General features: G+C 38.9%; 1 protein-coding gene and 1 non-coding gene across 2 annotated transcripts in view; one reads left to right on the forward strand and one right to left on the reverse strand.

Moving 5' to 3' along the window:
• The window catches only part of CRYBG1 (crystallin beta-gamma domain containing 1), a 56,339-nt gene that overhangs the window by 2,151 nt on the left and 39,506 nt on the right, over positions 1–14,682 (forward strand). The window contains exons 2-4 of the mRNA XM_049771230.1: positions 5,481–7,689; positions 12,819–12,866; positions 12,958–13,076. Of these exons, the coding sequence (XP_049627187.1) occupies positions 5,481–7,689; positions 12,819–12,866; positions 12,958–13,076 (2,376 nt within the window). The remainder of the gene's footprint in view (positions 1–5,480; positions 7,690–12,818; positions 12,867–12,957; positions 13,077–14,682) is intronic.
• Positions 9,168–9,274, reverse strand: LOC126008425 (U6 spliceosomal RNA). The gene has a single exon (XR_007495757.1). It is a non-coding gene; the product is annotated as a U6 spliceosomal RNA (small nuclear RNA).

A 14,682-nucleotide genomic window follows, 5' to 3' on the forward strand; every position in this document is an offset into this window, starting at 1 on the left:
AAATCACTTTTGGCTTTTTGGTGGAGATTGGATTTAGCTGGATAGGACTTAACTGATAGAGGAGTGCAGGTATATAACTTATAGGATCCAGACCCTTCCCACACCCTCCCATTCTTTAGATTCTCAGACCCCCCCTTTTGTACCTCCCTCCAAGTATAGGTTAAAGTGAATAAACTGCTTAAGATTTTTCTGCCTGCGTATACACATATTTATTGAGCTGGGCCTTTCCTCAAAAGTGATTTTTTTTTAAATTCTATTTGAATTCTTAGAGGAGTCATCAGAGTGGGAGGTCTGTTTGGTGAACACTAAAAAAAAATCTGCTTAATGAATAATTTGAACTACCTCACCAGCTGCCAACCTGGAGACCTTTGATATAATCAGCTATTTATTTTGTAAGAGCAGCTTCAGGGAAATAATCTGAGTGAATGATGCCTATTATTTGTAGAAAGCCCATGTGACGGAACAGTTGGAATCTCCTAGGGTGAGCCTTAAAAATAAAGTTGGAGTGTATCATTCAAGATCCCTTACCTGTCTTCCGGTTGGAATACACCAGTAGAAAAACCAGAAATGTAATATTACACTGTGAGGGACAGGGTAAACAAATCTGAGGAAGAGAATTTTACAATGAAACTCTTCATGGGCTGTTTCCTGTAACAATAAAAACAAATGTCTTTTTCTCAGTGCTGATTATTTTCTATCTAAAATCTAAAATCTTTGCCAAGTCCTCAGTTTATTTTTTCATGGACCTTGCCCTTGGTGAAATGGCAAAATATTGAAATGGAAAAATAACTCTGTCTAGGCCTTTGATGCATTTATGTTTGATGGAGTTTTTCAGACCATTTAACGTTTTGTTGTTGTTGTTGTTTTTTTTTTTTTTTTTTTTTTGGCATTTTAAGAAAAGATGTTACTTAGATTATTTTGAAAAAGCTATTAGGATCTGAAGTTTTGGAATTCACAGTATTTTAGGTTTTTAAAAATAATGATTATAAAACACCATTTTTCTTGATGCTATTAAAAATTCTTTAAAAGTTTTTATTTTGCTAAAAAAAACATGATTTACAAAGTTACTGATAGTTGAGTTTTAGGCATATAATATTCAATTCCAGTCCCCCCACCGGTGTCAAAACCTATCATCAGAGCTCGCATACTGCATTATTCCCCTACCTCTTCATCTTCTAGCTCATGTCTGCCACCTTGACAAAGTTCAGTGGGTGCAGTTTAAATCTTGCATCTTTAGTGTTGTTAAAACTGTGCTTTGGATTTATAGCTATGCTACTCTCCCACATCACCAAGATAACTTAAGCCCCAACACTTAAAAACAAATTCATTCTTTAGTTTTCTATCATATATGGAATCTTGAGATTCTTGTAGTGTGTTTAGAAAAGAGTATTTTCCTCTTATAATCATGACGTTTAAGACTCCATACTATTTTTTTCCACCACATGTTATAATGAAAGCATTACAACATGAGTTATAGTAACCATCCTTTTAATCAGCTCGAAGTAGGTTAATTGTAGTGACTCTTGGTAGCAGGACTTAATAGCACAGAAAGTTTGGTTGTAAAATATATTTTGATCTTATTGTAAATCTTTAATGTGCAGATGTGTGTTTCCTGTCCTGAAGAAAGCTTGTTGGTCAGCCTGTTAGTGTTTTTCATTAACATTACATGATGCACTTTGATGTCTCAGTGTTCGTTCCTTCTGATTAGTGAGAATTTTTGTAAATGCATATTCCTTAGCATGTGAAAAATTTTCATTAACCCACTAGCATAGCTTTCTAATCATCTCAGTGGTTTTAGTGGTCTTTAAAGAAGTGCTTACAACAGAGTTTGTTTTAAAGTCTTAATCTAAGATATGGGCCCACAATAAGGGCGCTTAGATATCTTATAGAGAAATTGGGAAGCATGGGAGAAATTAATGAGAATATATCAAATTTGGGTGTTGTTGTTGTTGTTGTTGTTGTTGTTTTGGGGCAGTACTCAGGTTATTCTTGGCTCTGTACTCAAGAATTAGTCCCGGTGGTCACGAGAAACTATATGGGATACCTTAGTATAGAACCCAGGTCAGCTGCATTCAAGTCAAACACTATAGCTGCTGTGCTATCAAATCAGCCCCTCAAATTTAGTTTTTAAATAGAATTTTTTAAATTAAGGAGAAGTCTAGTTGTTGGTTTATTTTTGTTTGTGTGTTTTTTTGTTTATTTGTCTCTGGGCCAGCCTTGGAGAACCCTATGTGGAGCCAAGGATTGAACCTGGTTTGGCTGTAATAAGTTACAAGCCTTACCTAGTGTGCTGTTTTTCTGGCTAGAAAGTCTACGTTCATAACATTGCTTTTGGGATAGGACTTTTCATGTCTTCCCAGTTTTCTAATTTTACCCAGGATAAGGTGTTTTGCCCAAAGCCTTATAATTTGTGTAATATATTTCTCAGGGAGGGAAGATGTAGAACAAGTAGCAGAACATATGCTTTACATATGTGAGGTTCCGGGTTTACTCCCCAGCACTACATACTTATCTCTCTCCCATCCCTGCCTGGAGTAGCCTCCTCAACTACGAACAAGCAGTTCTCCAGGCCCAAACATTTTGTAGACCACTGAGTCTAAAACTCACATGAGAATTCAGTGTTTCCCCCACATAATCTGTGTGCAATATTTGTCCTATAGATCTCTCTCTTTTTTTTTTTTTTGTTTTGTTTTGTTTTGTTTTGTTTTGTTTTGTTTTTGGATCACACCCGGCAGTGCTCAGGGGTTACTCATGGCTCCATGCTCAGAAATTGCTCCTGGCAGACTTGGGAGACCATATGGGATGCTGGGATTTGAACCAATGACTTTCTGCATGAAAGGCAAATGCCTTACCTTCATGCTATCTCTCCTGCCCCTATAGATCTCTTTTTTTTTTTTTTTTTTTTTGGTTTTTGGGCCACACCCGTTTGACGCTCAGGGGTTACTCCTGGCTATGTGCTCAGAAATCGCCCCTGGCTTGGGGGGATCATATGGGACGCTGGGGGATCGAACCGCGGTCCTTCCTTGGCTAGCGCTTGCAAGGCAGACACCTTACCTCCAGCGCCACCTACCCGGCCCCCCCTATAGATCTCTTAATAATTAATTTACACAGTAAATAAAAATGCTGAAAGGAACCAGAGCTCTTTGAGCTAGAATACACTGTGCCTCTCTGGAGAAGCAGAATAGTGATAGAAGGGAACCTCACTCCTGAAACCACACCACGCTTCAGATCTGGATCCCAGGTCTGTCACCTACCTACCTGTGTGACCTCAGGCAAATTACTTATCTTCTCTAACCTCAAGTGCCTCAGCTTCCTCATCTTTAAAGGAATGTAAGAGTTGTAAGTTAGGCAAGTAGTAGAAAGTCTTTCTCAAGTACTCAGCAATCAGTGATTGCTAATGCTTATTACTTAGCTTTCACATTTTATAAACCACTAGACCCGTGATTTAGACAGTGTTGTTTTTGTTTAAGGCTTTGGAATTTGCTCTTCTAGGAAAGTTTAGAGATGAAAATGATATGTGAAACAGATCATTAGAGAGATTCCCATTTAAAGGAAGGGAGCTGGCCAATGCCCCCACCCTGCTGTCTCTAACTTGGCCTTTGAAGAACTTGAATTCAAAGATGCCTTCAGTATAACTCATGGAGAAGAGGAAAAATAGTATTTTCTAAATATTATTTTTTTAAAAAATATATAAAAAATAATATATATATATACATAAAATAAAGAGCTCTGAGTAGTACAGTAGCTTCACCAAATTCACAGAGATCATTATTAGAAGTAGAAACAAAGAGAACACTTTGCTTCTCAGAAAGAAACAGACATTCAAAGACATATAGACGTATGATTTCTCTTAGAAGCTAATTACACCCTTGAACACACCTGAGGCAAAGGCAACTTTCTGTTCTAGAAATGGTGGCCAAACCATCCATAGAACAATTGATAAGTAAATATAGTAAATTCATGTGGACTTTTATGCAGACATTAAAGAAAACTTTCAATTAAAAAAATTTGGGCAACATGGTTTGCAGTACTAATAGGTAGTGTTTTATACATGACAAAATCCAGCCCAGACTTTCAGTTTTAGCAACTTAAAAACTGTTAAATATTAGATTTACTAATACTTTTTAAGAGGCAAGCTACAAAACTATGAATTGAATAATCCAAAAGTCTGTTAAAATTATTTATGAAAATACAGATGTACGTAAAATATTAATTAAAATATATGAGTAGAATGATGAATGATTTTTATTTTTGTGTTTTCCAAATGTTCTGTAGTGGATGATAAAAATTTATGGGGGAATGAAGAAGGGAACAAATACATAAAAGAAGTCAATTATAGGTATTTTAACATCTTAACCTAGTGTACTCCTGTAAAGTTTTGTGATAAAATAAATAAGCATACTTGATGTTTTGGGAAATACTTTATTTAAAACATAGGAGTGCATTAAGTATTTAATGTATTCTACTATTCTGAGATGTCTTTTAACTCCAGTACCAAGCAGTGTGCAGGAATTCTAGATACTTGATAAATCTGTTAACTTCTCAAACTGCTAACAATTCTAAGTTACATATTGTTTTTATGCCTTATGTACAAGCAAAACTAATCTTAAAACAGTTGCAAGTCATATGTAAGATTGCTTTAAAATAGTACCTTTTGACACCCCATTGATTAAAGGTGTCAGACATATTTCTACACCATGGCCTATGACTCTGCTATTTAAAAGAAAAAGGTTTAACACCATGGATGGACAAAAAGGCGGGATATTTTGTGAAAGAACTCAGATGCAGAAAACTAAATACTGCATAATTTCACATATGTGACATACAGTGAAGACAAGAAGTGGATGAACTAATTAAAACAAAAATGTACTTTTTAGACTCATAATATCAATAGTGGAGGGTCTTGGAAATTTTGAGGTAACTATGTGCAATGAAACCATAAAAGAAAACACTGTTGTAAGCATGTTACCCAACTTTTTTTTGAAAAAGTAGTTTGCTGAAGAGGCATGATGGAAAGTGGGGAACCTTGAGTCTTTGGTGGAGGGATGCTGAGACTAGTGGTAGATTTGGAATTGAAACATTGGATGCCTCAAACTCATGTTATTAAAAGCATTGTAAACCATAGTACCTAAATAAAATAGTTAATATTCATAGTTGCCAGAATGGAAGGGCGTGGATATATCAGATAAAAAGGGACAATTACATGGTGAAGACAGAATCAGATTTCCGGTGGTGAAGTTAATATAAAGTTCGTACATGTACTGATTTTTCAGTGATAGACACCTGAAACTTATAGACCGTCATGACAGAGTACTACTTCGATAAAAAAAGAAAAGCACAAAAATCTGTATGAGAAAGATTTCAAGAAAACAACCAACTCAAAGTGTAACAGATCAGAAAGATGCTGACTTGTCATTGTTTTGTGTGCTTGATTTTTAATACTAGATCAATACGTTTATCTTTCTGCTTTATTCTTGCAGTCCTGCCAAGCCAAAAAATGTGGAACTCAATCTGAAAACACCTAAGAATCTTGACAATCTGGGCAGTGAGCACAATCCATTTAGCCAGCCAGTTCATAAAGGAAATACTGCCACTAAAATTTCCTTATTTGAAAACAAACGTGTCAACGGGAGCCCCAAGCACACTGAGACCCGGGCTCTGCGCAATGTGCCCCCTTCCAGTAAAACATTTGTCGGGAGAGCCAAACTGAATTTAGCCAAAAAAGCCAAGGAAATGGAGCAATCTGAAAAGAAAGTCACACCAAACAGCCACCAAAATGGGGTTCCGGGTAAGGAAGCTGCTGCCGAGGCCAAAGCCATGCTTTCCAAACAGACATCTGTAGCTGTGACCACGGACCAGCCTGGGGGTGGCCTACTGCACCCACCTAAAGAAGAGACACCCTCAGACTCCAGCTGCCCTCCTGAGCCAGGGACAATTGCTCAAGTAAAGGTCCAGGACCAGGTATTTGCAGGAGAGGTTGCTTCAGAAGCTGCTGACTGTAACACACATGTAGAAGACCTCACTGGGATGGCCCACAATGGCCCCGTGGAGCTCAGTGCCCATATCACAGCACCAGTAGCCATACTGAAGCCACAGGATCTGGGCTCTGACTCAGTTCCATCTCCTGAGTCATCTGTAGGGCCTTCTCTGTCTCTGTCTGCACCACATCATGTGGATGGCCCCCAGGACACTTGTGTTCCAGTACCTGGCAGCAATGTTCCAGACTCAATTCTAAAAGCATCAGAGTGTTCTGGGGAGGAGACCCCCAACAGACTACCTGGAGAAGAGACCAGCGAGTCCAAGATGCTAGTCCAGGTCCGGTCTTTTGTGCTGCCGGTGGAGAGCCCCCAGGAGGTGAACACTCACATCATCACTGACAGCTCTGAAGTTAGGGAAGGACAGCTACCCAGTTGTCACAATAATGAACTGGAGGTGGTTTCCGTTGCCAGTTGTGTGCCCCAGAAAGAGGAAGTGGGTAATCAGAACTCCCTCCCAGAAGGCATCTCCTGCAGAGAGGAGACTAGGGCAAGATCTGGCCCACAAGTCATGCAGGAGAAGGCATCAGAGAAAACCCTGCCTCCCCAGGCTCAAAGTCAGGGCCATTCAGTAACCCCAACAGCCAAATCTGTCTCCTGCGGAAGCAATAATTTGGAAACGCCTCTAAAATCAGCTCAAAATGGGGTGAATGGCCAGGACACCTCTGCCAGTGTTTTGAACATTTCTGCTGGGAGTGATGACAGTGTATTGGATTCTTCTTCAGACATGGAAAAGTTCACGGAAATTATCAAAAAGATGGACAGTGCAGCCTGTGTGCCCCAGAAAAAAAAGAAGACCAGGGTGCCCAACTCCCCAATTCCCCCCTTTGCCATGCCTCCTATTCATGAGGACAACTTAGAGAAAGTATTTGATCCCAGTGTGTTCACCTTTGGCTTGGGGAAGAAGAAGGAAAGCCAACCAGAAATGTCACCGACTTTCCAGCTGATGCAGAACCTGGACACAAATTCCAAACTGAGGCCCAAACGTATGTCTACTGAACAGAATGCCCTCTTCAAGTCCTTGCACACTCATAGCAATGGGAAAGATGAGCCCCTGAGCCCTCCAGACATCAATGACAAAGAAAACAGGGATGTCCTTAATGGTGGTGTGAAGAGATCGAGGCTAGAAAAGAGTGCCCTTTTCTCAAGCTTGTTATCATCTTTACCTCAAGACAGAATCTTTTCTCCCTCAGTGACGTCAGTCAATACGATGACTACAACTTTCTGCACTTCTCAGAACACTTCTCTTTCTCGGTCTTCTGTGTCACAGCCTGTGGCTGAGGGCACTCCACCCTGCGGCTCAGACAAACAGCCGAATCTTCCACCCTGCAGCAGCTCCCTGAAGGTCTTTAATTTTGACTCTTCAAATGCTTCTCATTCAGGCCTGAAAAATCCAATCTACATGGAAAAATACCTGCAGAAAGAAGAAACCAAGAAAGAGCTGGATGCAAGAAACAACCTACACTTGCCAGAGACGAAGTTTTTGAAACTGAAGAACAGCGATGAGACAGATAAAACAAATCAGGTTGAAGGGGTTTTGAAGTCTAACTTGCCAAACTATGCAAATAGTGACACAGACTTCGTTGGCCTTTATAAATCCAGCCGGTTTGAGCCAAGTCTTTCTTTTTCTGCGATGTCACTCTCAGATCCCACAGTAAGTGACAACATGTCATCATGTATTTGGGGTATTTATAAAGTGAGAGGAGAAAGGGGTAAAATGATAAATAATTCATGTATTCTTTTAAAAATGGTTATTCATCCATCATATGCTTAGAAACCTATTGTGTAAAAGGACTTCTGAACTCCAAGAGAAATGGTACTAAGATTCTATTCTTTTGGCTATGGGTGGGAGGTGTTTGGACCACACCCAGAGGGACTTAAGGGCTACTCTTGACTCTCCTTGAGGGACCATGCAAGGACCCAGAGTTGATGACAAGCAACACAAGTGTTTTAGCTAGTACTGTCTCTCCAGGCCCAAGATTTTTATAAGCTACACATATTTGAATGCATTTGTGAATTTATTATTGTTTAATGAAAGTATTGATATGGTCCCTTAAATGGTCAGGGTCAGATTGGATGCATTATTATACCTAGTACTGTACAAAATGTATAATACTATGCTTAGACTTTTGAAGACTTGTGAAGCAGCTTCTTTTATTTGCAAAAGGCCCCACCAGGAAATCTTAATCTGAACCAATTCTTATGTGCTTTGAGATTCACATACCATGTGTAGTGATAATTATTTAATCCATGCAGTTTAAAAAGTGTGACCTCCCTATTTGAAATTAATTTTCTTTCAGGAAATATTTTATTTTTTTAAAAAGCGGTTGGCCTGCCCAGAGTGATAGTACAATAGGTAAGGCTTTTGCCTTGCTCATGCCCAACTTGGGTTCAATCTCCTGCATCCATCCACAAGCACCACCAGCAAGAAATCCTGACTGCCGAGCTAGAAGTAACCCATGACTATCACCAGGGTTTGGATGTGGCCTCAAAACTAAAAAGCAAAAACAAAAAGTTGTTGGGGAGGAAAGAATTTTGCTCCATGTTAGATATTTCCTTATTTTTTAAAAATAATATCTTTACTTAAGTACCATGATTAAAAACATGTTTGAGATCTTTCCTTTAATAGCAGAGTGTCACAGAATAAGATTTGAACAATTATGATTTATCCATTTTTTATCTGACTGATATAAATTTGTTTGGTTTTTTTTTTTTTTTTTTTTTTTTTGGTTTTTGGGCCACACCCGGCAGTGCTCAGGGGTTACTCCTGGCTGTCTGCTCAGAAATAGCTCCTGGCAGGCACAGGGGACCATATGGGACACCGGGATTCGAACCAACCACCTTTGGTCCTGGATCGGCTGCTTGCAAGGCAAACACCACTGTGCTATCTCTCCGGGCCCTGGTTTTATTTTTAATATAAATTTATAAATTAATCATTTTTTCTAAATGTGTAATTTGTGCCAAACTTCATAGGTAAGCTGAGGGAGGACAGAAAGAGCAGGGCAGAGCCTGGCACTTTCACATCCAGCTTTGCTTATCTGAATAGGAGAGGACTTCTTTCTCCCTTCTCTGATGACCTAGGCCCTATACTCCCTCTCTCCCTCTCCCTTCCTCCTTCCCTCCCCCCCCCCTTTAAATATGGAACGCTTCACGAATTTGTGTGTCATTCTTGCGCAGGGGCCATGCTAATCTTCTCTATATCGTTCCAATTTTAGCATATGTGCTGCCAAAGCGAGCACACTATACTCTCTTAATCCAGACAAGAGAGGCCCAACAACTTTTCATTTGTCTTAGAACAGCATGCTGCAATCGGTTGTAGTGGCTTGGTTTACAGACCTTTCACAGAATGCAATTTTGCAATTCTTGCAAAATGAGTAGATTTATGGCAGAGATTTCCTTTTATTTTTCCCCAAATTTTTTGGTTTCAGGGCCCTTTTATATTGAAAATTATTGAGACCTCAATGCTTTGGGTACATAGAAGTTATTTCTATCACAATTAAATTTTCAGGGGGGAAAGTTTGGGCTACACCCAGCAATGTTCAAAGCTCAGTCTAGGGTTTGATCCAGAGTATAATACATACCCAGACAAGTTTCTTAACTACTGTATTATTTCTCTGGCCTAAGATAATGGAGATTAGCTAGCCTTTTCTCTTTTGGGGGGAGTGGGAAGGCAGTTTTGGACCTCACCTGGCTGTGCTAAGGAATTATTCCTGGCTCCATTTTCAAGATTTACTCCTGACAATTTTTTGGGAAACAGTATTTAGTGCCTGGGATCAGACCAGGTTCAACCTTATGCAATCAAGTGCCTTATTTGTCATACTATCTCTCTGGCCCCTATTACAATTGACTTCATTATAAATTAACATTGACTTCACATGTCATAGACTCTAGAAAATTTCACAATTCTAGTCGGAAGAAAAAAGTGAGAAATAGCAATTTTAATTGAGAAAGCCCTGTTGTCCTATGGACTCTAGGATGAATTTGAAGACCCTACAGACACCCTGTAACATGGTCTAAGAATATCTACATAAAGACAATCCTATCATCACAGAGATCAGACAATATAGGTTTTTAAGCCTTTCAAGCATGAAATTGCAGCATCACACCTTTGTTCTCTCTTTTTAACCATTTTTACATGATATTCAATTGTTGCTCATGATGTTTTGACCAGTGATGAATAATTATGGTCTTATGAGGCTATATCTTGTAGCTCAGATGAGGACAGGATGATCAGCTTTCTAGGCTGTATATCACTCAGGGAAGCTGACACTGCCATGGGATATCCTCATGACACATTGTCCAGAATGTTTCTCCATTGCTAAATGATGTATGACTGTGGTTGTCCTATTTGACCATAGTATAATATGTCTGAAAATAACATACATAAGTTTTCTATGAATTCCTTGTATTTTCCTTGAATTCCTTGAAATGAATTTTCACTCCAAATGGAGTAAAAGAGAAGCAGCAAAGGGCTTCATCCTTCCTCTAGAATTTTTGTTGCTTCTGTGGTGTCAGAGAACAATGGCTTTACACACAAGGTACCGTATTTTCTGGCAAAAAAGACTTTTGAAACAATAAAAGTGTCAACCGAAAATCGGGGGTCATCTTATACGCCGACTATATCCCGAAAAATGTTTCAGTATGCCGCTAAATGAAAATTGTCTGAATATTGCCACAAAACGAATTTTCCAACTCGATCCTGCACCAATCACTGCAAGGCTGCTCTGACCACCTCTCTAACTCAGCCAATCCAAGCAGGTTTTTTATGCATGCAAATTAGACAGTGTTTTGGACCTGAATCTACACTGTAAAAAGCCTGCTCAGATGGCCAGAGTTAGAGAGGAAGTCTGTTACAGTATAACCTCTGAACCTTTGCTTGTTGTGATTGGCTTACTATGGTACATACAGTTGCAGCACAGGAACGTTCTATCTGATACAGTGAATATAGGCCTAAACCTATGTTTTAACTGCAAAATTAGGGGTCGTCTTACACACCGGAAAATACGGTATGTCTCTATTGCTGAACTTCCCCCAATCTATCTCCCCACTTCTATACTCTTGTCTGGGCTTTTTTTTTTTTTTTTTTTTTTTTAATGATAAAAAGGTTGTTTTTGCTTGTTTTCTTTTGGTTCTGGATTTTTTTGGCTAGATACCTATTCTGTCTTTAATGTATTTTCTGCATTTTGTTTTGAATTTCTAGTTTTTTCTTCAACTTACCTACTAATGTATAGATACAGTAGGTAGGTATATGCCATCAGAATTCCTAATGATGCTCTTCTGAGGTCTTCACTGATCTTTTGGGCACATTCCATTCTGCTATAATGCAGAAGTGAGCAGATCAAAGGTAGACCTCAGACTAGACATCCTGGTTTACACTGAAAGTAGTTAATGTTCTATAATATTTTTACATGTATAATTATGATTTTTATTATCTTACAGTTTCTAGTTTTACTTGTTTTGTCAGATGGTCTTGAAAATTATTGGTTTTGGAATCACATAAAATGGTTTTGTTCATCAAAAAGGAGAACTAAATGAATCAAGCCATTTACATTATGAAATACAACTAACTTATATTTGTTTTGTTTTGTTTTTGGGTCATAACTGTAGCATGAAATAATTAACGATGGGGCTGGATGGCGATGGATGGAGGCCTTTGTGCTTAGGCCCCAGCCACGTGGCTTCATCCCCATCCAGCTGGCGGATTCCAGGCCCAGGTGATCGGCGTAATCAAGACTCACTCACAGGCAGGCTTCAGGAAGCATTAACTTTATTCATACCCTATTCACCACATGTGTGTGGCCTATCTCATAACCTTTTAAGCACTAGTTATTCTTGGCCCTGCATCTAAACTCCTTTCAGCCATCTTCCTCAGAGCGCCCAGCAGCGCAAAAAGGGCAAAGAGCCAAAAGGGGCCAAAAAGCCAAAAGGCCCGAATTCCCTTGGTCCAAGCCTTATCTACCTTTTCCCAGACCCCTCCCAGGAATGGGAGGGGCTCGCAGGTAAAGTTACACCTATTATCCGGTTCCCAAGACCCCTCCCAGAAAAGGGTGGGTCTAGGGTCTTAAATAGGTACACCCACAATAACCATCAGTGCTCAGGGGTTACTCCTAGTTCTGCATTCAGGGGTCATCTTGGTGGTGCTTGAGGGACCATATGAGATGCAAGGGACCAAACCTGAATCTGCTGTGTGCAAGGCAAACATCCTCTTCTTAATTTTTTTTTTTTTTGGTTTTTCGGGCCACACCCGTTTGATGCTCAGGGGTTACTCCTGGCTAAGTGCTCAGAAATTGCCCCTGGCTTGGGGGGATCATATGGGACGCCGGGGGATTGAACCATGGTCGTGATCTTTCCTTGGCTAGCACTTGCAAGGCAGATACCTTACCTATAGCGCCACCTCCCCAGCCCCACATCCTCTTTATTTGAGGATAATTTCCTCTTTATTTGAGATTATACTGAGACTATTTGAGTTATAATCTCTTAGGGGAATTTTCATTAGGTGAATTGAGATAAATAGATCTCTTGGTACCCTGGATTTTCTAGATTGATGGAAACATAATCAGGCCTTTTTAAATAAGAAGAAACGGAAATGATTTCAGTTAGAAAGAAAAAAGTTCTTTACAGTATAACCACAAGGAGAATTTTAAAATGACTTTGACACAGATCAAAGTGGAATGTTTCACAACATTCAAAGTTATGAGGCAATTTTACTTAAAGGTTCACAGGAAAAGATGACTGTTAATACACACTTAATGAATTATTGTGTTTTTGTTCATCTAATTACAGACACTTAGAGGAAATGGCCAAAATAAAATCAATCCTCGGCCTGGAAAGGTAAGATTGTTTTCTATTCCTGGTCTGGATTTTATTTACACCTGCCTAGTCAAGTACAACAACCTGTGTTTCCATTCTGGTTTCCCTATAGATAGTGATATTTCAGGAACCTGACGTCTCTGAAGAGTGTATTGAAGTTTTTGGTGATATTCAGGATTGCAGCTCTTGGAACCTTTCTCCCGTGATCCTCATAAAGGTTGTTAGAGGATGGTAAGATTAACCTGAGTTCGTGACTTCATAGGGCTTTTTTTTTTTTATCTCTTAATCATCCTTCAGTACTAACTTAAAATTATTCCTTAAACAGTTGAAAGGGAAGAAAATACTAGTCAAAGTGCTAAAAATAATTCATAGAGAAAACTGCTTTTAATGATGTTTCTAATTGTTGAAAAGATGCAAAAACGTGCAACAGTATGTTTCTTTTACATATGTCCCCATTTAACATTTATTGAACAAATGATCACTTACATATGTTTTGTATATTTGAACTGAAGAAAGAAAAATATAGTTTTGTTTATGAAATTCACTAAGGTTGGTAAGAATGTACGAATCATGTTGATGAAGTTGTTGCTGATAGAATTTTTTTTAATTCCAAAAGAGAAGACTTTACTTGTTTTTGGTGGTGCTGGGGATTGAACAAAGGTGCCTTGCACATCTCTGGTACCATATTTTCAATGCAGTTCAGTGAAGGTTAGTCTAAAAATTGTTTTCCTTACAGTTTTGGCACAGTTAATTATAATTGAGTAAAGAAACTGTTGGAAAATTATTTAACAGCTTAAAAGATACATAAAAACGCCGGAGAGATGGCATGGAGATAAGGCGTTTGCCTTGTATACAGAAGGACGTGGTTTGAACCCTAGCATTCCATATGGTCCCCCGAGCCTGCCAGGAGCGATTTCTGAGCATAGAGCCAGGAGTAACCCCTGAGCATTGCCGGGTGTGACCCCAAAACAAACAAACAAAAAGATACATAAAAGGTTGAATAAAGAAAAAAAATTGGGGGGCCGGAATGATAGCACAGTGGTAGGGCATTTGCCTTACATGCAGATGACTCGGGATGGATCTAGGTTCCTTCTGTGGCATCCCACATTGTCCCCTGTATCTGCCAGGAGCAATTTCTGAGTGAAGAGCCAGGAGTATCCTTTGAGCACCTTCAGGTATGGCCCAAAATAAAACCAAAAAAAAAAAAAAAAGTTTTAAAAGTTCCTTATCTGGCATAAATACTTAACTTTGGTACCTGTTTGTAATCTTCCTTGAAATAGAGTAGATATCTAAACATTCATGGTTTAAAGAGGTAGTAAGGTATATTTTATGGCTCTGTTAGTAAATATACAATATCTTTTTTATTATGTATTATACATTTTAAAATATTTTGTATATAAGCTATTTTCACTTTTGTTCTTAAATTTGAACACTAGCAATTGTCCAAAGTCAAATTTTATACTACAGGTTTTTTTGGTTGTGTTTTGTTTTGTTTTGTCTTTGTGCCACACCCAGTGATTTTCAGGGGTTACTCCTGAATATGTGCTCAAAAATAGCTCCTGGCTTGGGGGACCATATGGGACACCATTGGGGATCAAACTGCAGTTCATCCTAGGTTAGCGTGTGTAAGGCAAATGCTCTACCGCTTGTGCCACTACTCTAGCCCTGACTACTATAGGTTGTTTTTATTTTATTTTTTTAATGAGAAAATTTTTTCTTTCTTTACTTTGAACTGTTTTGGGCCTTTTTTTTTTTTACTGCAGCATTAGCATAAGTTAATATGAGGTTTTTCTTTTTCTTCCCCCCCCCCTCCGAGGTTTTTCTTAATTGCTTTTTT

The sequence above is a fragment of the Suncus etruscus genome, chromosome 4 (genome assembly GCF_024139225.1).
Source record: "Suncus etruscus isolate mSunEtr1 chromosome 4, mSunEtr1.pri.cur, whole genome shotgun sequence".
In the NCBI taxonomy this organism is placed as follows: domain Eukaryota; kingdom Metazoa; phylum Chordata; class Mammalia; order Eulipotyphla; family Soricidae; genus Suncus; species Suncus etruscus.